At 44.4% G+C, this 22,702-nt stretch overlaps 1 protein-coding gene across 2 annotated transcripts in view; it reads right to left on the bottom strand.

Annotated features, from left to right (window-relative positions):
• Positions 1–14,993, bottom strand: part of CASR (calcium sensing receptor) — a 45,951-nt gene extending 30,958 nt beyond the window's left edge. For both annotated transcript variants that reach the window (XM_063128927.1, XM_063128928.1), the window contains exons 1-2: positions 14,728–14,993; positions 3,515–3,821 (exon numbers count right to left, since the gene is read on the bottom strand). In XM_063128927.1, coding sequence (XP_062984997.1) covers positions 3,515–3,821; positions 14,728–14,912 — 492 coding nt within the window. In that variant the 5' untranslated portion in view covers positions 14,913–14,993. The remainder of the gene's footprint in view (positions 1–3,514; positions 3,822–14,727) is intronic.
• Between the last annotated feature and the right edge of the window lie 7,709 nt (positions 14,994–22,702).

Here is a 22,702-nt window from a genome sequence, read left to right as displayed (position 1 = left end):
CAGTCTTTATTCTACTATACGTTGCATCAGTTACATGTTATTTATGTCATAATTCTCTTTTCAAGTAATGCTGTCTCTCCAAAATGAAAGGTGATGCATCAATGGTATCAACGCAGAAAGGTCTTTGTTTATATAAGATATTAACGTGAACCAAGTTTCCATAAATGAATCTTGTTTTGACAACCCTCTAACTTGCCTGTCTTGTTGTGTTAATTTCTCTGCCAAAGCAACTTGCCATGTTCTAGACAGCCATCTGTGGATGTTATAACCCAATGGCATGTCCCCAACATTTAGCAATATCCAGGCTCACTGCTACTATTAGAAAGAGAATTAAATTTTTATGCAGCAATTCTTCATGCAGGCCAGAGAAAATAGACAACAGGGCTAAACTTGAGTTTAACTGCACTTCTTCAGAACCCTTATGACAGCCAAAAGACTTATACTATCACATTGCAAGGACAAATTCACACCTCCCATAATTGAGGATCTAATAACATTATCAACTTTTGAACGAGTGTTATATTGGCAGAACTTGCAAATGGATAAACATATGGATATCTGGTCTGCTTTTCTTGAAACCTTTGTATAACTCTCTCCCCTTTTTTTGTTTGTTTTTTAATGGTACATACTATGGAAAATTATGATAATTTTATATACACAATCTATGGGCTCCCCTCCCCTCCGTTTTCACGATGTATTTTCTGTTGTTTGTTGCTATTCACAATAAAAAGAGGGGGGGGGAGAGTTTAACTGCACTTTCTGGTTCAGACTCCGAGGCTGTACTGGGAACTGATTCCCAAAATATATGGGAACGTGTCCACCACATATAGCAAAACCAGCCCTGCCCCTTAATCCTCTCCGACATAGGGGTGATAAAGTTCTCTTAAAATAATGCCTTCTTACAAGTGTCAGGTGCCACTTGTGTAGATGTTTTAGGGATGCCTCCCTAATTGCCACAGATCAGGGATGGCCCAAGACATATTGCTGCCTTAGGCAAAGAACAAAATGGCACTCCCTCCCATTTCACATACAAATGGATTTCGTACAAAGGGTAGAAAATCAAGACTTTAACAACTTCCGCCACACCGTCATCCCAATCTAACTTGGAGGGAGGCATACAAGCTATTTGTTTAAAAAAAACATCAGCCACACATGTGATAAGCATGACATCTAGGATGGCCCTGGGACTACAAGTTTTAGAGTTTCCTATACATGCATCCTCAAGCATGAGCTAAAGAAACCTGTAGCTTAACTTTTTTTTCTGCCTGGTAACAAGACTGAAGCCTGAGTTATGCCCCTTATGTCTCTGGGCCCCAGTATAGGATACTCTCCTCCCTGCTTGGGACCTGAGCTGTGGAATTCTTTGCAGAAAAAATCCAGTTTTGTAAAAATCTAAAGTATGCAAGTAGCCCTCTGACTTGGATCATTATGTCTTTGAAAAAGTTTGCCTCACCTTTCCACTTCCAATTGAACTCTCAAGAGGCATACATCAGATAGAGGAAAACATTCATACAATCATAGTAAAACCAAACATCTCAAACAGCATTGAAAGGACTAAACTGCAAAGGAGAGATGAAGAAAAATGAAACAGAGGCAAGCCAAAGGCCTGCCAAAGATCATTCAAGGAGGGGCTTACTGAATATCTTGCAATGCTGACAGAGAACACCGCTACAGAGAATCGCCATTGTCTTGTTCTACCAATTGTGTCTCAGATGGTGGATGACCAGCATTTTGAACCAGTAGCCAGTCAACAAGGAACAAAATGCTCTGGAAATCACTTTGGTTAAAATCCTGGCAACTGCATTAGAATCAACTGTTCAAACACTCTTTAAAGTCAGCCCCACATATAAGTGCATTATAGAAATTCCGTCTTGGTGTGATGAAAGCATGCATGGCTGTGGCCAGGTTTGCCTTTTCCAGGAACAGGCTCATGTGACACACCAAGTCATCACCACCACTAGACATAATGTTATATCCAAGAGCACCTCCAACCTGAGAACCTGATTTTTCATGGGGAGTACTATTTCAATTGGGGGGGGGGGGGGGAGAAGCTGAATCCCTGTTCTTCATTCCTACTGACCCAAGCCCTTCTGATCTATTTGGATTAAGAACTTTATCACACCAGCGTTATACTGTGCAATCACTGCGAATTGCGTGCAAAGGACTCTGAAGTTTTCCATCTTATAATCTGCTTTTATTGTGAAGTACTCCCATGCATCCTGCTTTAATTGTGCTTCAGAGGCAAAAGCCTCACTGTATTTTGATACTAGTTTTCGAGCATATCATCCGAGCAGCCACTGGGGCGCAGGAGCAGGATTTGAAGAAAAAATTAAACAAATGCTTACATCTGCTTAAGCTTTAAAGATAAAGACATCAAAACTGGCACAGTAATAGATATTAAGGAGAGCTTTAAGCATACCAGATTTGAATTGGATTGGGTCATCCGTTGATTTTTTATGATTTTTTTTTTACACTTCCCCCCTTAAACCCATTTCCTGGTATGCAAAGGATCTTGCCGCCCGGTAGCAACAACAACAACTACGTCAACAGCTTAGTGCTGTAGGGGATAATTCGAGGAAACAGGTATGTGGTATAAAGCTATGAGTTTCAGTTTGTTTACCCATATCCAGCTCATTATCAATTCTAATCAACAGTTTGGGATCTTGACAACTTCCCTGGATTATGATGGAGAGGAGAGATAAAGCTGCATGTTTTCAGCATATTGATGATTGCAAACTCCAAAATTCTCTATGATCTCCTCCAGTGGTTTCATGAGAATGTTAGACAGCATGGGAGGCAAGGTAGAACTCTGCAGAACCCCAGCATAAATGGTTAACATAGAGACAGGATTTAGGCAGACTATATACCATGGATAGATGTAAAACGATGTATAAATGAGACTAAGCACATAACTATTAATGTTTTTCTGGGAATGCGACATTTAAAACAGGCAATTAAAATACTACTATTCTGCCTGGTTTTAAATTGATTTTTATTTATTTATTTATTTATTTATTTATTTATTACATTTATATCCTGCCTTTCCTTGGAGCTGCAAGAAGAATATATAGTTCTACCTCTCCCCATTTTAGCCTTAAAAACAACCCAGTGAAGTAGGTTAGGCTAAGGCAGCCTTCCCCAACGCAGTGACCTCCAGATGTCCTGGACTAGAACTCTGATCATCTCTAGCCAATGTCTGGGGATAATGGGAGGTGTAGTCTGCAGGGAAAGCTGAGCTAAAAGGTAGTGAGCTTAATTCATGGCTGAGTGGGATTTTGAACCTGGGTCATTCATTAATGTTCTCCGGATTAAATTAGTGTTTTAACTGTTGCAACCAACCTTGCAGCATATAAATGTTTGTATGAATGAATGAATGAATGAATGAATGAGACAACCATCGTCTTTGAATTTGAGTTGTGGGCTGACTACCCCCCTAGGGCAGACCTAAAACGCCCCCACCCTACACATCCCATCCTGTTTCTGACTACTCCAAATCATGACATATATTCAATACCTGAGGTATGTAAAAGAGACCCAGAAGATTGGCCACTGCTGTGGAGATCCCAGAGCCAGTAGCTCCGACCACCGCAATCGTGGATGGAATGTGCTCTGAGCAGTTGCAGAACTCATCCAGATTCAGGGAGTCTATCTTGTTTTGGGCCACAAAACTCAGCGTGGCTTCCAGGGCTTTGGAGACCGTGTTGCAGGTGTCAAATATGCTGTATCCAAGGGTCAGGTTGGGAAGAAGAATTGGGCTGTTATTAATCTCCTCAATGGCAAAGATCATCGCCTGAAGCCAACGGAAACCACGGAAATTATACCTACAAAACAAGAAAGACATTAGAATAAGTAAAGCTGGTGCAGGGGTGGGGGAAGAGATAATGAAAAGGTGAGGTGCACCTGAGTAAATAAAAGAGCGTGGCACCTTCCTTGAAAGAGACGTTTAGTGCCTCATTTCAAAGTAGTGAACCCAAAACAGAAACTTGATTGATTGATTGAACTTATATACCGCCCCCATAGCCAGGGCTCTCTGGGCGGTTTACAGAAATTCTAAAATTAAGATTAAAACAAGTATACAAAATTTAAAATTCTAAAACACAGAACATACACTCATAAAGCATTAAAAACCATTAAAAAAACTAAAACATGTGGGTAATTAAGATGTGTCGCCATATGCCTGGGCAAAGAGGAAAGTCTTAACCAGGCGCTGGAAAGATAGCAGTGTTGGTGCCAGGCGAGCCTCGCCAGGAAGATTGTTCCATAGACTGGGGGCCACCACCGAAAAGGCCTTATCCCTCGTTGCCACACTCCGAGCCTCTCTCGGAGTAGGCACCCAGAGGAAGACCTTAGATGTTGAACGTAGTGACCAGGTATATTCATGTCGGGAGAGGCGTTCCATCAGGTATTGTGGTCCCAAGCCATTTAAGGCTTTATAGGTCAAAACCTGCACCTTGAATTGGGCTTGGAAACATACAGGCAGCCAGTGCAAGCAGACCAGAGCAGGTGTTATATGGTCGAACCTTCTGGTTCCCGAAATCAATCTGGCCGCTGCATTTTGCACGAGCTGCAGCTTCCAAAACGTCTTCAAAGGCAGCCCTATGTAGAGTGCATTGCAGTAATCTAACTTGGAGGTTACCAGAGCATGGACAACTGAAGCCAGGTTATCCCTGTCTAGATAGGGGCGTAGCTGGGCCACCAACCAGAGTTTGTAGAAGGCACTCCGTGCCACTGAGGTCACCTGAGCCTCAAGTAACAATGATGGGTCTAAAAGTACCCCCAAGCTATGAACCTGCTCCTTCAGGGTGAGTGCAATCCCATCCAGAACCAGTAGAACAGCCCCCATCCTGTCAGCGGAATCACCTACTAACAGCATCTCAGTCTTGTCTGGATTGAGTTTCAGTTTATTAGCCCTCATCCAGTCCATTGTCGCAGCCAGGCACCGGTTCAACACATCCACAGTCTCTCCTGCTGAAGATGAAAAACTGTTACACAAAAAAGAGCCCTGCTATATTAGATTAAACTCCATATTGATAATCCCAGAAGATGTGTGAACCTGTTAATTCTCCTAGACCTCTCAATGCTTCTTGATACCTTCAACCAAGGTATTTTTCTAGACCGCCTCTCAGGGATAGGATGTGGGGCACTGCTTGGCAGTGGTTACAGACCTCCTTGGGAAATGAGTTCCAGAAACAAGTGTTCCAGCTAGTGTTCTGGAACAACTCCTAACTACATTAAGGGTTGTCCTTTGATATTGTTCAGAGTTCAATTTTGTCTCCTGTATTTTTTAACATCCACACGAAAAATGTGGGATCAGATCACCCTGAGATGAGCCTAGATGTAGTGTCATAAGTCTGCTGATGATAACCATCTTTTCTCCTTTTCATCGGATACAAATGGAACTGATAATGTCCCTAAACAGCTGGTGAGACCCAGTAATGGGCTCGATGAAGGTGGATGTACCTAAACTCAATCCAGATAAAACGGAGACGACGACTCAGCAGACACTGGATGGGAAAATGCATGTTCTGGACAGGACTGTTCATGCTTTGAAGGATTAGGTTTGTAGCTTGACCAACACTGGATTCCAGCACTGTTCTGGATTCCCTCTGAACAGCTTTGGCTTGGAGTGCCTTTTTCAGCTTTAACTGATTTGCCAGCTGGGCCTATTACTAGAACACTTAATTACCATCATTCACACCTTTCCGATTTCCAGATTAGACTATCATAGTGCACTCTAAATGGGGCTGCCCTTGAAGGCTATCTGGAAACTTCAATTAGTCCGAAATACTGCTGCTTGTCTTTTGACTGAGATATTATACTTGCGCCTCAACAACTGCACTTGTCACTAATATATTTTTGGGCCCAATTCAAGGTGAACTTCTTTACCTATAATTCCCAAGGGGTCTGGAGAATCTTAGGGGAGCATCTCTTTCTCTAGCCTTCCTCCATGCTCATAGATCTGCACGAGAAGCCTTGGCTCAGGATTCCATTGTTTAGCGATGCAAGATTGATATTTATTAACAGAAGGGCTTTATCAGTAGTCACCCCAATGCCCTCCCCTGCAAGGCAAGCTTAGACAATTATTGGCCACTGTGTTAAAAACAACCACAACCATTAACTCATCTGCTTTGCCTGGCAGTTGAGGATGCCATTTGAAAAACTGCTTCCTGACTGATGCTGATTTGTTTTATTACTTGATTTTTCAGGTTTAGTTGTTGTACTATTATGTTTTTATATTCTAATCCACTTCGTAAATTATTTTTGAAAAGCTGCATATACATACCTGCATATGTATTCTAATTCAAATTATTTATTTATTTATTACATTTATATCCCACCTTTTTTCCTCCAAGGAACCCAAGGCGGCGTAGATAATCCTCCTCCTCCCCTCCATGTTATCCTCACCACAACAACCCTGTGAGGTAGGGTTGGGCTGAGAGTCTGTGATAGGCCCAGAGTCACCCAGGGGGTCTCCATGGCCAAGTGGGGACTAGAACCCAGATCTCCCGACTCCCAGTCCAACACCTTAGCCACTACACCATACTTACCTGCTTTCAACAGCTGCTACCAAATGCTTCCAGAAAGTACACAAGCAGGGTGTCGCAGACGCTGCAGGGCTCAAGTAGCCAGCAGCCCTGCAGATCTGAAACCTCACCCACCTGAGCCATGGAGGCTTGTGTATGAGACAGGGAAATGTCAAGCCATTCCAGCCTCAAGAGTCACACAACAGCCCATAAACCTCCTGGCCTGAAAAGTTCAGTGGCACTGCAGGGCCAACCCAGCCCCTAACAAATATAAAAGCTCTCACGACTATGGATTTCCTCAGTCTGGAGAACTTGTTGCTACAGTCTTTTCCTCTGTGCCACACAGTACTGGCCAGCTAGCCTGTCTCAAGACCCTCAGCCTGCCCACCTTCGAGAGACGTGTCTGCCCTTGTCCATGAACACTCGGCAAGCATGAAGGGCATAGCCCTTCCAACAACTGCTATTCACAGGCATACTACCTCTGATTAGGGTGACCATGTGAAAAGGAGGACCGGGCTCCTGTATCTTTAACAGTTGTATAGAAAAGCGAATTTCAGCAGGTGCCATTGCAATGCATGCAGCACCTGGTGAAATTCCCTCTTCATCGCAACAGGTAAAGCTGCAGGAGCCCTGCCCTCTTTTGTATCTGGTCACCAGATCTGTCATCCTTTTCATATGGTCACCTTACCTCTGATCCTGATTATACAAAGCCAAACTTGAGTTTGCCATCCAATGTCCACTCAGCAGGAAGTTGCAAATAATCACAACTTCCTGATGAATGCACTTGCATCCATATACTTTGTTGCATTTACATGTTTAGGCATACACTTAAAACATCTTAATTTGCGTTTTTCCTCTGCCCACCCAATTCTCTTTCCTTTTGTGTCATTTTTTTAAGATTGTAAGCCTGTGGGCAGGTCTTAAGAATTAATTTTGTAAGCTGCCTTGAGAGCCTTTCTAAGCTAAAGGGTGGGATAAAAGTGCTAAACTAAATAAATATATAAAACTTCTGTTAGATGGAGACAGCAAAAAATATAGTTTGCTTAAGTGGCCCCAAGTGAAGGCCTTGCTCATGTGTAGGGTTAAAGTAGAACACATGAACACTATCAGTGTTAGAAGGTGTGCAGGAAGACAGAACTTCACTGGATTGACCAGTCTGGCAGGAAAATGATATTGGAAGCAACAAACAACACATTGAAAAACCCAGGGAGATGGAGGAGAGCCTGTGGATATGGAGAAAAGGCCTGGAGTGGAACGCAAGTGTCTTTTGTCTTGAAGAGGAATTGGACAGCATGTTCTAGACAAGGAGCAGGCAACCTCTTGAGGGAAAGGGCCACACTGGTGGCTGCAGTACCTTTCGGGGATGACATGGATGGACAGGGCTGGTGCTGAGTGGTGCAGCAGTGGATGAGACCAGGACGATACACACCCTAGGGTGACCATATTTTGGAAACCAAAAAGGAGGACAACATGGTCGCCCCCCCAAGGGGGCGTGCCCACCAACATGTCCGGCCCCAGGGGGCGTGCCCAGCACCAAGGGGGCGTGCCCACCCGAACATAGCCTTGGTCACATGTCTGATTTTACAGCACACAATTAAGACAAAGCTGTTCTACATAACATCTTAATGTTAAAATCACTGAAATAAAGAGCAAGTGAGAGATTCAATGTATCTGAAATACATTTTGAACTCCTGTCTACTTCCTGCACAAACACGTGACTCTGAGACCCTCTTCCTAATGCCCTGCGTTGCATGCCAGCACAGTGGGGCTAAGTTACAATGGGTGTCTCTGGGTTGTCTGTGCAGCCTCTGTTGTCTCTCTCTCTCTCTCTAAGTCATTGCAGCCAAACCAAAGCCTCCAGCCTCAAACAATCTCCCTCCCACTCCCTCTCTGCCAAAGTCTCCTGATGGTCCAGCCAGGCTGTGCACTTGTGGCCGGGGGTATTGCTTATTGCAGCTTATTGCTTGGTCTGGTGATTCTTTTTAAAAAAAACCTCCACTGCCAGCCGCCTCCACCTCCTCTCCTCTCGCACAACTGCTCAACTCTGATGCACTCTTAAAACACTCTGGGTGGCAAGCCAGCCTCTCAGGGCCAAGCTACAGGTGCATCTGGGTTGCCTTCAGCTTCTCTCTGCCTTATGCCAGCCAGCCAATGTCTCCAGCTTCAAACAATCCCCCCACTCTCTGAAAAAGTCTCCCAAGACTGTGCACTTGTACCCTGTGGTACCCTGTGGCCAGGCATAGGGGGCCAGCTTATAGCTTGGTCGCATCTGGTGACTCGTTTTAAAAAAACTCCACTGCCAGCCGCCTCTGCCTGCACCAACACTGGACTCTGAGACGCTCTTAAAAGGTTCTGTGTGGCACACCAGCCTCTCAGAGCTGTGGATGCTGTGATCTGTGGACATCTCATCTCTGCTGAGCTCCAGATGCTCGACCGCCCATCAAATTTGCAACAGGAAAGGTGCCCTGCTCGCTCAGCACTTAGCTAAAAACTGGAGATCCATTTGATGCCAAGGGCTGAAACTGCTCAAGGTGCAAGACCCCAAAGAGGAGGTTTAACAACCTGACTTTGAATGATATGGCTCCAGTGGTGTTTAAAAATAATAATTTTAAAATCCCAAACTTTTTTTAAAAATCGGAAAAATCAGTGGATGAACAGATCTGCTTCAAACTTGGCACGATTAAAGCCCTGCTTAAGAACTATCACGGTGCCAGGTTTCATCTCTTTACCTTTAAAAATGATGGGTTTTGTTTGAAAAAAATGTTTAAAACCTCAAACTTCAAAAAATTCCTAAAAACCAACAGATCAACAGATCTGCTTCAAACTTGGCATGGCTAAAGACCTTCTTAAGAGCTATCATGGTGCTAAGTTTCATCACTTTAACAATGACAGAGCTGTAAGCATCTTTTGTTAATTCCCATTAAAGTAGAGCTGCCCTTTGGGTGGGGAGGATGGGAAAAATCTGGATTTTTCTTGAAATTTCTTAATTCCCCCTTCCTGGATTTGTTACCAAAAATCCTAACAAATCCGGGTATTTCTTGTCATATGGTCATCCTAACACACCCAACCACAGCTGCAGGGGTTGCTGAGCACAAACCTCTCCTGTCCCGCCCCTGCCAGCAATTTCTGCAGGCCAGAGAGCTATTTGCTCAGCGCTATTAGGAGCAGGGGAACAGCAGTCTTAATGCCCACCTCCCAGCTGATGACAGATCAGCTGGGCAGTAGGGATGAGTGAGCAGGGCTTCCTGGGGCTCCGTGGAGGGCATAGAAGGTGGTCAAGGGCTGCAAGCAGCCCCCAGGCCACCCACCCGTGTCCCAGGTGGATTACGGCTGCCAGCAGACGAGGCAAGCATTAGCAGCATTCAAACATCAGCAGGCTAACCTGTTTGTGGAACCAGGGGTCAAAATATCCAATACAAGACAAAACGTTTCCAACTTATAGGTTTTATTGCTGCTTTATTATTTTTATTTGATAAAAGTGGTTTATAAATCACACACTTTGATTAAAGTGGCGCAATCACACCCAAAATATTCCTCAACTGCCTTTCTTGGTGTGTGTTTGATGTCAAAGACTAGAACTTTTTTTTTACTGTAGCACATTCCCCACTTCCCTAGATAGTTCCAATTGCTCACATTTGATTTTCTTTTGGGCAAGAGTTGCACGCTGGAGATTCATGGCATTTTTGTAATGTTTGCTTTATTCACTAATATCCAAGTAGCAGTACAGCTTCAGTGGAGGTAGGTGATCGGCTACCCCATATTACATCGGCTACATCCCCAGAGAAAGACCCTGTACCCCCTCCCACCATGATGCTTCCAGCTAACTGTCTGTGCCCTTCCTTGCTTCTGACATACTGCAACATCCCATCTGTTAAGACAAATCTTACATAAACCGCCTTCCCACAGCTAGGGGGTCACCTTCTCCACGCTAACACGCAAGAGAGATCTCTAGATATCAAGACACGATCTACTAACTGTAAAGGAAACACCAAATCATTACGTACTATTAATCAGCTAGTTCCCTAACAAAAGAACCATTCACCAATAGTTTCATATCTTTATTAATATATCAATGAACATTGAACAGGAAAGAAGAGGAAAATACTACAGATGTTTAGTTTTGACCTTATATCCCATTGCTTGTGGTTTTCTTGAACTGGCTAGATTCTCAGGGTCAGGTGCATATAAAAGCTATTTACCACCCCAGCCATTTCCCCATTCTAGAGGCCAATCAGGGCTTTGATAGAATCACCTGCTGAGGTAACAGGAAAATCCCTAAAGAGCCATCAGAAAACCATTCAGATGCATTAGTCTCTTGGGGCAGACCTTTTTAATTGGTCTCCTTCCCCTGCAGAGACTCTGAGGGCTCCACCACACCAGCGATTTATCCCACACTCCCTCTGCCTGGTATGCAGTTTTGCAGCCCGATACCCACATGATGTCGTCCACGTTCTGCACTCATTCCGGCTCTTATCCTCCATGTTTCATTTCTTTTTGGAGCGCAGAAAGTCTGGATTATTTTCCCTCCTTGCGAAATAAATGCTCTCCTCCCTCCCATGTATTTCTGTGGTTGCATTCTATCAACCATCCCATTCTCTGTTGGGGGCATGTCTCGCTAAGGGCGAGTCATGTCTCGCTAAGGGGGGTCTCGCTAACAAAAGAGGAGGGTGGTGCGATTCTCCACTCAACCATGAAGGGGGAAGGAGAGAGGTCCCATTTAACTCTATGTTCTTACTCCTGAGTAGGCATGGCCAGGGGTACATTATTACCTGAGGAAAATGCACCCTCCTTGCCCACAGCTCCCTCATTTTTAAAGTTAAGAAATCAAAATTGCCACAGTGATAGCTCTTAAGTAGAGTTTTCAGCATGACAGGTTTGAATGAGATTGGTCCATCCCTTGATTTTTTAGGATTTTTAAAATTCCCCCCCTTAAACCCCTTTCTTGGTAGTCCGCAAGTGTGAAGGATCGATCCTTTGATCATGCTAAGGTGTGCATTTCCAAGTTTATAAAATAGAGATCTGCTGGTTCCCTTACTCAACAGTAAATCCCACTGATATAAACTGCATTTACATCCAATTCATCCTAAAATCCCATGCATGCTTACTTTTGAGTAAACCCCATTTTAGTAAGTCTGTCTCTGTTCAATGGGGTTTACTCAAAGGTAAGCTTGCATGGGATTTTAGTATGAATTGGATGTAAATGCAGTTGAAATCAATGGGATTTACACAACCCTGCAACCCTCTCCAGTTCACCGCTCCAAAGCCTCCAGGCAGGGTGAGGGGAATGGGCCTAGCCTAGGCAACAGGGAATAACCATGAAAGCACGTAGGAGAGAGACAGTTTTCCCGAAGTGAGTTCAGTAACTAGAGAAGCTACTTTCTAGGAAAAAAGCAGTGCAAGATCAGGAGTGCCCCCTGTCGATTACTAGGGAGGGTGAGGTATCCATCTACCACCAACCAATGAACTGTAGGGGGAGGTACAAAGGAGATCTGGGAGTGCATTTCAATGGAACAACAGCGACACGCTGGTGCACAGGAGAGGAGAGGTGTAAATATAAATGAAACGTAAAAGCACAAAGGTGTAAGTGCTCAGGCTTTCATATGCTATGGAAATGAAGGTGGATAATTCGAGGGCAAATGTGTAGGTGTGATGGAGCTCTGAGTCTCACTAACTTTAAACCCAACCAGGGAGCTGTCTATTTTGTGGCTGTGTATCTGCACCCCATCAGTTAGACAGCAAAGGTTCTCAGCCCCCACGAGACTTCCCCACAATGCTGCTTTTTGAAAAAGTCGGGCATTTACCCTGACTTTTTCAAAGGGAGAGACGTCAACACAGGCTTCTACCGTGTAATGTTGCTCCATGGCTAATCCGGGGCAAAACAAGAGGTGGAGCCTGGTGGAAGGCGACCAGCAATTGGTCACCTTCTACCAGGAAGAGGTCAGGGGCGGCTCCGGGATGGCTACTTGGAAACCTCGCACTCCCTCTTTGGCATTGGGATTACCTGATGCTGCCCTGGGAAAGAGAAACCGCGGGAAGTGGTGCCAACCCGGGGTCATGAAGACAGCCCCTAGGTAATGATCTGTCTATATCAACAAAAGTATAGAAAATTCCTCCAGATCAGCATCATCCCACCCAACACAGAAAAACTGGTCCAGAGTGTGCCCGGCGGAATGAGTGGGGCGAGATAACAATTTGGACAGACCCATAGATGCCATGAAGGGTGGTCTTAGAATTGATATTGCAATCCCTCAGCATATCCTCACTATACCCCAAGGTCACCCTAGCTTGCTCAGGAACGGACACTGCTAAGCAGCACACCACCAAAATTCCAATTCTGTCCTGAGCACCCATGTTCAGATACCCACACTCAAAGCTGGAAGAATGCAGCGCACCTGGTCAGAATAAGAATAGACCACTGCCATGCTGCCTCCCGGGTCTTGCTTGCTTGCTACTGCTGGTGCTGGTGGATAAAGCAGGGAGAGATTCATTCCATTCCACCCCGCAGCACTTACTTGCCACCTGAGGCACGTCATCCCCAGTGCTGCTGTTGTGTTGCCCCACCCCATTGCCATAGAATCATAGAATAGCAGAGTTGGAAGGGGCCTACAAGGCCATCGAGTCCAACCCCCTGCTCAGTGCAGGAATCCACCCTAAAGCATCCCTGACAGATGGTTGTCCAACTGTTTCTTGAAGGCCTGTAGTGTGGGAGAGCCCACAACCCCCCCCCCCGGTAACTGATTCCATTGTCGTACTGCTCTAACAGTCAGGAAGTTTTTTCTGATGTCCAGCCGGAATCTGGCTTCCTTTAACTTGAGCCCGTTATTCCGTGTCCTGCACTCTGGGAGGATCGAGAAGAGATCCTGGCCCTCCTCTGTGTGACAACCTTTTAAGTACTGGAAGAGTGCTATCATGTCTCCCCTCAATCTTCTCTTCTCCAGGCTAAACATGCCCAGTTCTTTCAGTCTGTCTTCATAGGGCTTTGTTTCCAGACCCCTGATCATCCTGGTTGCCCTCCTCTGAACACGCTCCAACTTGTCTGCGTCCTTCTTGAATTGTGGAGCCCAGAACTGGACGCAATACTCTAGATGAGGCCTAACCAGGGCCGAATAGAGAGGAACCAGTACCTCACGTGATTTGGAAGCTATACTTCTATTAATGCAGCCCAAAATAGCATTTGCCTTTCTTGCAGCCAAATGCTATTTTGGGCTGCATTAATAGAAGTATAGCTTCCAAATTGCGTGAGGTACTGGTTGCTCTCTATTTGGCCCTGGTTAGGCCTCATCTAGAGTATTGCGTCCAGTTCTGGGCTCCACAATTCAAGAAGGATGCAGACAAGCTGGAGCGTGTTCAGAGGAGGGCAACCCATTGCTACCACTGTCCCCCATTGCTTCGCCCCTCCCTGCACCCTGTCAGCTGCCCTCTAGCTCACTCTGAGGAAACCCTCTCAAAGTAAGCCAGAGAGTGGGCTGGCTCTCTGAAGAACTGCATTGGCCAAAAAATGCCAGGGTGTTGCCTATTCCACAGTGGAAGAGCAGCCACTTTTGCTCTCCAGAGCACCTGGTGTAGTGCCACCTCTCTGGAGTGAACATCAGACGACTGAGGGTGGGGAATGTGCGAAGGTTAGATGGATGCGTTGGTATATGAGTATAGATGGGGGGCGGGGAAGCCAGGAAGGGCTTTGAAGGTAAGGATGAGGAGGTTGTGCAGGATCCAGGAGTGATCAGGAAGACCTTCCTCTTTATTCCCACTTTTTAAAAAAAATATCATCGTCATCATTATTACGATAAAAATATTAGCCTTGTTCTTTACCTAACTCCTGATGCCACACCTGCCTACACAGTGTACATGGACAGTCAAGCAACGAAGCACTAGGCAGTCTGTGGCATTGAGATCCACCTAAAAGTTGGCTGAGAGCCACCGGTGGGTCCCGACCCATTATTTGAGAAACACTGGCATATATAATATTGGACCAATGGTCTGACTCAGTATAATGTAGCGTCAAATGTAAATGGATGGACAGCGCTATTGACTGCCGTGGCAAGCCATGTCTAAATTGAGTGTTGTGTTTAGAGAACTCGATGATTCAAATATCATCAGGATAAGCCATAGACCATTTACAAATACAGTACTTAATTACATTTGACCAAGATGGGTACTGGGTTTGTGGGGTGAAAGGCTGTTACACATTTTCACTTGGGCTTACCTTATGCACTCAACAGATTCTGGCCTAGATTTCAGATCCTGGTGTTTAGCAGCCACTCCAAAATGAATGGGGAACAGGCCTCCGAGAATAATGTCTCCTTTCTTTTGTGCCCTTTGATTTGGTCCATAGGCAGACGTATTCCAAGTAAATGCAAAAAGGAGCAAACAAAAACTATAAAAAGTCATTGTTCCTCCTTTTACCAAAAGGATTATGTCACAAACTTCAGGATGGATACGTAAGACAAGGAGGCCTAATAAACTTAGACAAGTTTTTTCTCTTCTGAATGCTGCACACTGTGGCTTTGGTGGGCATGTCTGGCGTATGGTAAGCCACAGGGTAGTAGCCGTAGCTCTGGTGTCTCCTCAGCGGTCTTCCCCATTGCAGTTTACCTAATGCAGCAGTTCCTTGCTTCTTCGGGACCACTAGTGTGTTAAATGGAGTCCATCTTTAAGACCTCCTAAAACAAATTGGGAGAAGTAAAAAAGTTACCTCAGGTGCTCAAATAGATAGCTCTGAACTGTCCACAGAGTGAGTCTATAATTCACTCCAAGAATACCAGAATGCATTATACAGCTTGCAGATTTACCCTATACCACCCTTTGGTATGAACCTGGGTATTTTAATAACACGTGTCAACAGAAACGCATCCAAAGTCAGGCTTCTCACCACGATGTCCACAACTCACATCTCAGATCTCAAACATCTTAATTATGTACTTATTCTGTCTATTTATATATTCCCCTTCAGTATAAAACAGCTTGAGCAGCTCACATTAATATAGCAAAAAGATCAAATTAAATAAGATGAATATTAAAAGTCACAGAAACAGCAAAACATGACAAATTGTCAGGATCAGGCTTGATCTCTCCAGTGTGATGGAGTGGGTTTCGGAGCCCCAGACAGACTCAGAGACTGAAGAAGCAGAAGCAGATGTACACCAGGAAGCTGGGAAGGAAATTTTCCAAGACTCTTCAGGAGTTCAGGAGGAATCTTCCCAGGAACTTATCGGACAGGATGCCCAGGCTCAGAAATCACCCCCCCTCTCCCCTGGGAGCTCAGTCTGTTGGAGGGAGAGGGAACATCGGAACCAGTGGACCCCAGAGTCCACCACAGGGTCAAGCAGGCAGAGTTGAAAGGGGGTGAGAGGTGGCCCACGAGGTTGGCCACATGGCAGAGGCCTCACCTTGAAAACCCGTCCTGAGGGAGGTATTCAGTAAAAGTCTGTTGGGCACTGCAATGGAAACTCTACATTGAATTGATAGGCCTTAGTTTGTTAGGTTAATTAAGCTTAGAGGATAGCTCCTAGCATTAACACTTCCTTCAGGTGTGAAGAGACGTCTGTTTATTGACTAAAGCTTTGTGGATTGCACAACAGACCTCTTTATTGTCTCACATCTTAGTGGGAGGGCTTGGAATCAAGGCACAAATCAATAAAATACCGCAGAACAGTAAAAACAACCATTGAAACCTGCAAACAAGCATACTGGAATTCCTAGGCTGAAATGACATCAAATTTGGAGGCAGACTAAGGAGGGCATTTCATATAAGGGGCACAACTGAGAAAGCTCCCTCCCCAGGCTCCACCTGCCTAACTTCAGAGAGTGGAGGGACCTGGAGGAGGGCTTATGCTGATAACATGTGAATTTGGACAGGTCTCTGTGGTAGAAAGTTGTCTTTCAGACCTAAGTCATGCAGAGCTTTAAAGGAAACCGCCAGCACTTTGAATTGTACGTGTCCCTCCAGTCCTCCTCATGTTCGGCTAAAAAACATCCCTAAGATGTAGGCCATCACTATTACAGTTTTTTCTATCCATTAGGAACTGAGGCTGAGAGAAAGTGACTCGCCAAGGCCATGTTACTAATCTATGGCCATCAGGCCAAGACATGGGATATGACCAGATGCCCCCTGCTATCCTAACCCTGCTCTTGGTTGCGCCTTGGAACCAGAAAGAAAAATGAAACAAGTAGACCAGAGCTTTCCAAACTTTTCATGTTGGTGACACACGTTTTAGCCATGCATCATTTCGCGACACAGTAATTCAGTTTTACTAGCAAACCGGAGGTTAAACTAATCCCTTGTAAGAGATACGGACACATACATAAATTGTAATAACGAAATGTATGGGGACACAACATATCTCATGAAAACCTTTCATTTATATTTTTTAAAATATACGATTTGCAAGATAATAACATACATTTCCAAGACTTTTCACACTGAACCAATTTTGTCGAGCTGCGATAAAAAAACTGGACTCATGGAATTTCTCGAATGCGTCACTTCAGGTGCAGCTGCGTCACCGGAAGTGATGCGGAATCAGCTGTTTCGACCCGATTATGCATACTGCGCATGCACAGTACCTGTATGATCCCTCGACCGCGGTGTGCATACACGGATACGACGGAAGGGGAATATACTAGTGCACCATACTGATCGGCACCTCTGCTGCGTAAAAATGCATGCAAGTTGGTCTTGCTTATTTCACATAGACTCAGAGGTTTGGTGTTCTGTTCGTGTGACACACCTACACACTGCAGTGGACACACTAACGTGTCGCGACACACAGTTTGGAAAGCTCTGAAGTAGACCCTCACAAACAACTGCTGATCTTAACAAATCTATTTATTTAAAACCATTTTTATCCTGCCTCTCTTGCTGTTCAAGGTGGCTTACACAAAGTAATTATGACAGAAACAATCACCCCTCCCCAACAGATAAAAAATTAGCAGCCTCTAGCCTTTCGTTTTCTAGCCACTAATGCCCACAAGAAGCACTTGCAACTTCTTTTAAAATAAAATAAAAACTAATTGAGGATGTGACGCTTGATTCATTAGTGGTCTATTAAATTGCCCTACAACTGCACTGAGGGCAGACTGACTGATCACTTTCTAGGAACAGGATGTTGTCTCTGCTGATGCCAGGAAATCCATGATCCATCTTAAGAGATGGCGCTGGTGAGGAGACTTGATGTGGTCAAGATGGCTGGGTCACATCTGGAACTAACTTTAGGTTTAAGGACCTTGGTCAGCACTCTTGGAGCTAGAGAACCAACTAGTTATTCCAGCAGGATCTGGGAGCGACTGGCAGGCCTTTATAGGCAGGCCAAGGGAATTTCTCTGGAAACTCCACCCCTTCAGATACTGGATATGGCTGTTAAAGGGTCAGCAGCCTTTCTCTGCAGGCACTGACTTCTCCTAGGAAAGAAGGTGAGAGAAGGGAGGAGCCAGTTGGGGACTGCTCCCCGGGGTCTCCCTGTTCACTGGAGGAGTCCAAAGTCCGCCTCTCAGAGTCAGAGGGTAGTGGCACTTCCTGGGGGTTGCGTGGACGAGACATGGGGTCTGAGGCAGTGGACCCCACTTCTGAAGCCTCGGGAACTGGTTATTTTGCCTCCCCAGAGTCACTGTCACTGGAGGCTTCAGTACTGGGCTGTGACTTCAGCCATGCAAGCCCTTTCTACAACAGTAGGATAAAAATTCACTGAGGCTGAGAAACGTGGAGGAGCTGAGACAGAGATTAGCAAGTAGCTAAGTGGCAATGAGCTGGTCTCTTCACACAGTGCTGGAAGAGGGGCCCCTTCCAACTCTGCTATTCTATGATTCTATGATTTCCTTGCACTGCTTCTTTCTTCCCATTTCTCTGTAACACAGGGAACCAGCATTAATTGTAATCTGCCCCTGGTGCCAGGCAGCCATGTGAATGGCAACTACACATGATGTTATATCAGTGAAGCAGGACAGAAATGTGCATACTCATGTGACCCTCCATGCAGAGAGATCCACAGCTCGGAGAAGAAGAGAGCATAAATCTGATAGAAGAAACTGTGCAGCATGGTGACTGTAGTAACCCCAACTGCAGTTTAAGTGATCGCAGCATCAACTAGAGCATCCACTACTTGGGATATCCACTAATAGACAATAACAGTATCAGCACCGGGTAACACACTATGTCCCTTAAAATAGTTTGTGGGTCTTTTATTTTTTTTAAAAAAAAAGCAAGCAAAGGGGTGTATCCCATGTTAATCCTTCTTAGAGTAGACCCATTGTAATGAATAGGACTTATGTTAGATTAACATTGGATACAATCCAAAATATCTTTTACATTTTCTCTCTGTGAAGGTGATCTTTCTGCACAAGCTGGAATGCACAAACACTGAGGGTCACCCTTCAATGAACATCAGCCAGCTCACCGCCCTGCCAAGTCCACAGCAATACACGTTCCATCTCCGGGACGACGGTGTGACTTTTGGAGGTTCTATGCCTCATTTAGTCCTGGTAATGGCCTAATTGTGTTGGAAAAATGCAGGGGCAGGAGTGTGATTAAAAACCAGCTTTGTGGTGCTTATTTAAGCCATCGGAAAGAAAGTGAAGAAAGGAAGAAACGTTTTTTAAAAAAGATTTTTTACTTTAAACAAGCATTTAATAGCACATCTTTGGATTTAATGAAGACCAATGCTACCTACAAGGTTGTGGGTATTGTCACTAAAAGTGCAAAGAGGGACAGTATGAAACATACACATCATCTCTGCAAAGTTTCCTGCACTTTAAAAAACAACAACAACTACCCCCCCACTCCATTCCCAACCCAAAGACATTGCCTTCAGTTGTCTGAATGGATTGCAGTTACTCCAGAGTTAATAGATGATTTCACCTGGTGAGCAGGAAAGTGACATAGGGAAATTTGAGTGACAAGCGCTGCCATTCATTCAAAACACATCAGTCTGGCCAGCTTACTGCTCCATTATACACTTTTCACACCTACGTAGTATTCTTTACAAGCAGGATCTACTCCATCAGCTCAGCTGAGAATCCCGCTGCCTTTTGGTTCCTGCCCTCTGTGAACTGTTTCAATGCTATACACACTTATCTGAGAGTAAATCCCATTGAAATCAATGGGACTTCCTTCTGAGTAGACATGTAAAGGATTGCGTTAAGTTGCTTGTTTCCCTCTTTCGCTTTCCTTTTGTGCCTGATTGTTATTGATCTAATGTAAGCCAGGGTGGATTTGATTTAAATCAATTTGATTGAAATCATGATTGAAATCACTACTCAGAAAGACTCCATTTAATCAAGTGACTTCCCTGCCCCCAAAAAGGGCACTCTTCCTCGCTATATTTTACACAACTCAGAGTTACTAAAGACTCATTCTTGCTGGTATAATCTTAATATTTACAACCAGATGAAGGTTTCATTTTTTAGAATAGCAACTTTTCAGATTAGTTTTACAGTTATATCAAAAAAATACTGATTTGGTTATACTATTAGAAACACATCATAGATAGATAATTATGAAATTATTGTGAGGTGAATTGTCTCCAGTTTAATAGATTAATCATTCATATTTGGACAACTTTTCTGCTGTACTTTATTGGAAGGAGAAAAATAATCTTACAGAAACCTCTGGAAGAGCATGACATTATGAATGGATTAATGGAATTCATTTACCAAAAAATGTAAACAGCCTCATGCTACATAACTAAAAACTAATCCTTATTTCATGATGAATAACCTTTGGACTATAATGTATCTTAAATAGAAAACTATCTTTAGATAGATTTTTCCTCAAAAAGCATTATCTTAAAAAAATCCAATTTAAATAAAAAAAAATCCAATTTAAATAATAAAAAAATCCAATTTAAATAAAAAAAATCATTGATTTTTATCCACCCTGATGTAAGCTGTTCTGGGAGCCATTTTAGCTAAAGAGCAGGGTAAAAACGCTGGAAATAAATAAATAGATAAATAAATAACTGTTAATATCCACTCGCGTGACAGGACTTTCTCCTCCTCTCCCTCCCTGCCCCCCCCACCTGCTCTGGAGGATCCTCGAACACCCCCAGGGTGTGCAAGCAGCCCTAGGGGGGCATGGAATTGCCCCCTGCTCATTCCACTGATGGAAGCCATTTCATTAGAAGAAGCAGCTGATGGGATAAAGCCCCCAGTATGTCACAATCAACACGATTCCTGGCACAGAAAGAACTCTTAATAATTTCAGTGGGGAAATCAGCTATAGACACTCAATAAGAAATAACCAATAATAACAATAATCCAGTGATAAAAAGGAAAGGAAGAAAATGCTGGGAATGAATGGAAAGCATGTAAAGAATTTGATGCTTTCTTTCAAAAGGTAAAAATGGCAAGAGCAATTTAGATAGATTTCAAGTGTAATAGAAATGAAGGGGGGAAATGGGGTGGGGGAGAGAAATCTCTGAGACTGCAGGGATTCCCAGCAGAGTATTCCAAAACTTCAATATTAGCCATCCTTTTTTTAAAAAAATATGATGGAATATTACCTGGAGGAAAGATCCCAGAATTACAAACATACAGGCATGCCTCCACAGGTACACTAAACCTGGAGGAGGTTGGGACTTGGATCCTCCCCCAGCATTGCCCATGCTCTCAGCATCCATGCATTGAACAGGATGCGTGAAAAGGATCGCCTTTATGTGCAGGGTTGTACATGAATGGGTACTACATCTGATTAAGATCCTTCAACCACCAAGAGTTCTGACTGCATGCAGCTTGTACCACTATGTGTGCTCCTTTTCACATGGCCTGTTCAACAGATGGATGTTAAGAGATGGGGTGTGGTCTGCATCCTTCCACATGTTTATAGTGTGCATGGAGGCACATCTGTAGAGGGCTAGAGAGAATGCTGAACACATGGGGAGGTTCATGGGGGCATAGAATCAAGCTTCCCAAAAATCCCAGCTTTCATGGCTGCTCCTCCCCACACTGCACGCATCTCAAGTTGGGAGAAAGGCTTGGCTGGAACTTGAAGGAACCAACTTCTGCAAGCCGCAACGGAGTCCCACGCCTCACACATCCCAATCAGAGCATGAGTGGTACAAGAAGTGGTGCAGGGGAAGCCCCAGCTTATCTCAGATCTCTGACTGGAGATAAGAGAGGGATTCCCCTTGGCTCTGCTCACCTGATGGGCCAAGGCTTGGGGAGGGCAGGGCCTGACTGGGCCCCAGTGTGGGCCGGATTAATCCTGTAGTCTGGAGGTTGCCCTCAGCCTCTAGCTTTCTAGCCCTTATGGCTGTGAAGGTATACTCAAACAGGGCAATGCCTGCTGGAAGCCAAAGAGGGCCCTGAAAATTTCTAGCTCTTGAAAGGCAGGGCTTCAGTCTCTCTCTCCATGATCAACAAAACCAAAATAAATTGGGCAAACTAAAAAAATGTATATATGCATGCATTTGCATTAATTCATGAAAGGTATAGAATCCAGATTGGCTTGGCCAGGAACCAAAGAGAGAGCCCAGAGCAGCATGGCTGCCAACAATTTTTTTTAAAAATCCAAACAATTATACCTCTGAGGCAGGTTAGGTTGAGTCAGACTGGCCCAAAATCACCCCATGAGGTTCAAGGCTGAGTGGGGACTAGAACCTAGTGAGGTTGTGGGCTCTCCCACACTAGAGTCATTCAAGAGGCAGCTGGACAACCATCTGTCAGGGATGCTTTAGGGTGGATTCCTGCATTGAGCAGGGGGTTGGACTTGATGGCCTTGTAGACCCCTTCCAATTCTGCTATTCTATGATTCTATGAACCCAGATCTTCCAACTCCCAGTCCAACACTCTAAATACTACACACACTGGCTTGCATAAAAATGGAGGTGATCCTTAAAATATCCTGCTCCCAGGCTGTTCAGAGCCTTAAACTTGTATTAATCTCAGAACGGTCATCTGCATTCTGTACTAACTGAAATTTCTGGGCACTTTTTGAAGGCAGCCCCATAGAGCACACATTACAATAGTTCAACCTGGATACTACATAGGCATGGACGACTGCAGCTACCCATGTCTCCTCCAGGAAAGGCCAGAGTTGGCAAGCCAGCCTAAGGCATTCCACTACTGCAATAATAGGAAATGGTATTTTATATCTCTTGAACTGGCTGCTGGGGGATTTAATGTACTGCTGATATTGTGCTGTTATTATTGACATAAAATTACTATTGAACTGTTTTGAATTGTTAGTA

Source organism: Elgaria multicarinata, chromosome 6 (genome assembly GCF_023053635.1).
Source record: "Elgaria multicarinata webbii isolate HBS135686 ecotype San Diego chromosome 6, rElgMul1.1.pri, whole genome shotgun sequence".
NCBI classification, from domain to species: Eukaryota; Metazoa; Chordata; class Lepidosauria; order Squamata; family Anguidae; genus Elgaria; species Elgaria multicarinata.
Note: the sequence above shows the minus strand (reverse complement) of the source record. Positions and strands in the feature narration are given on the sequence as shown.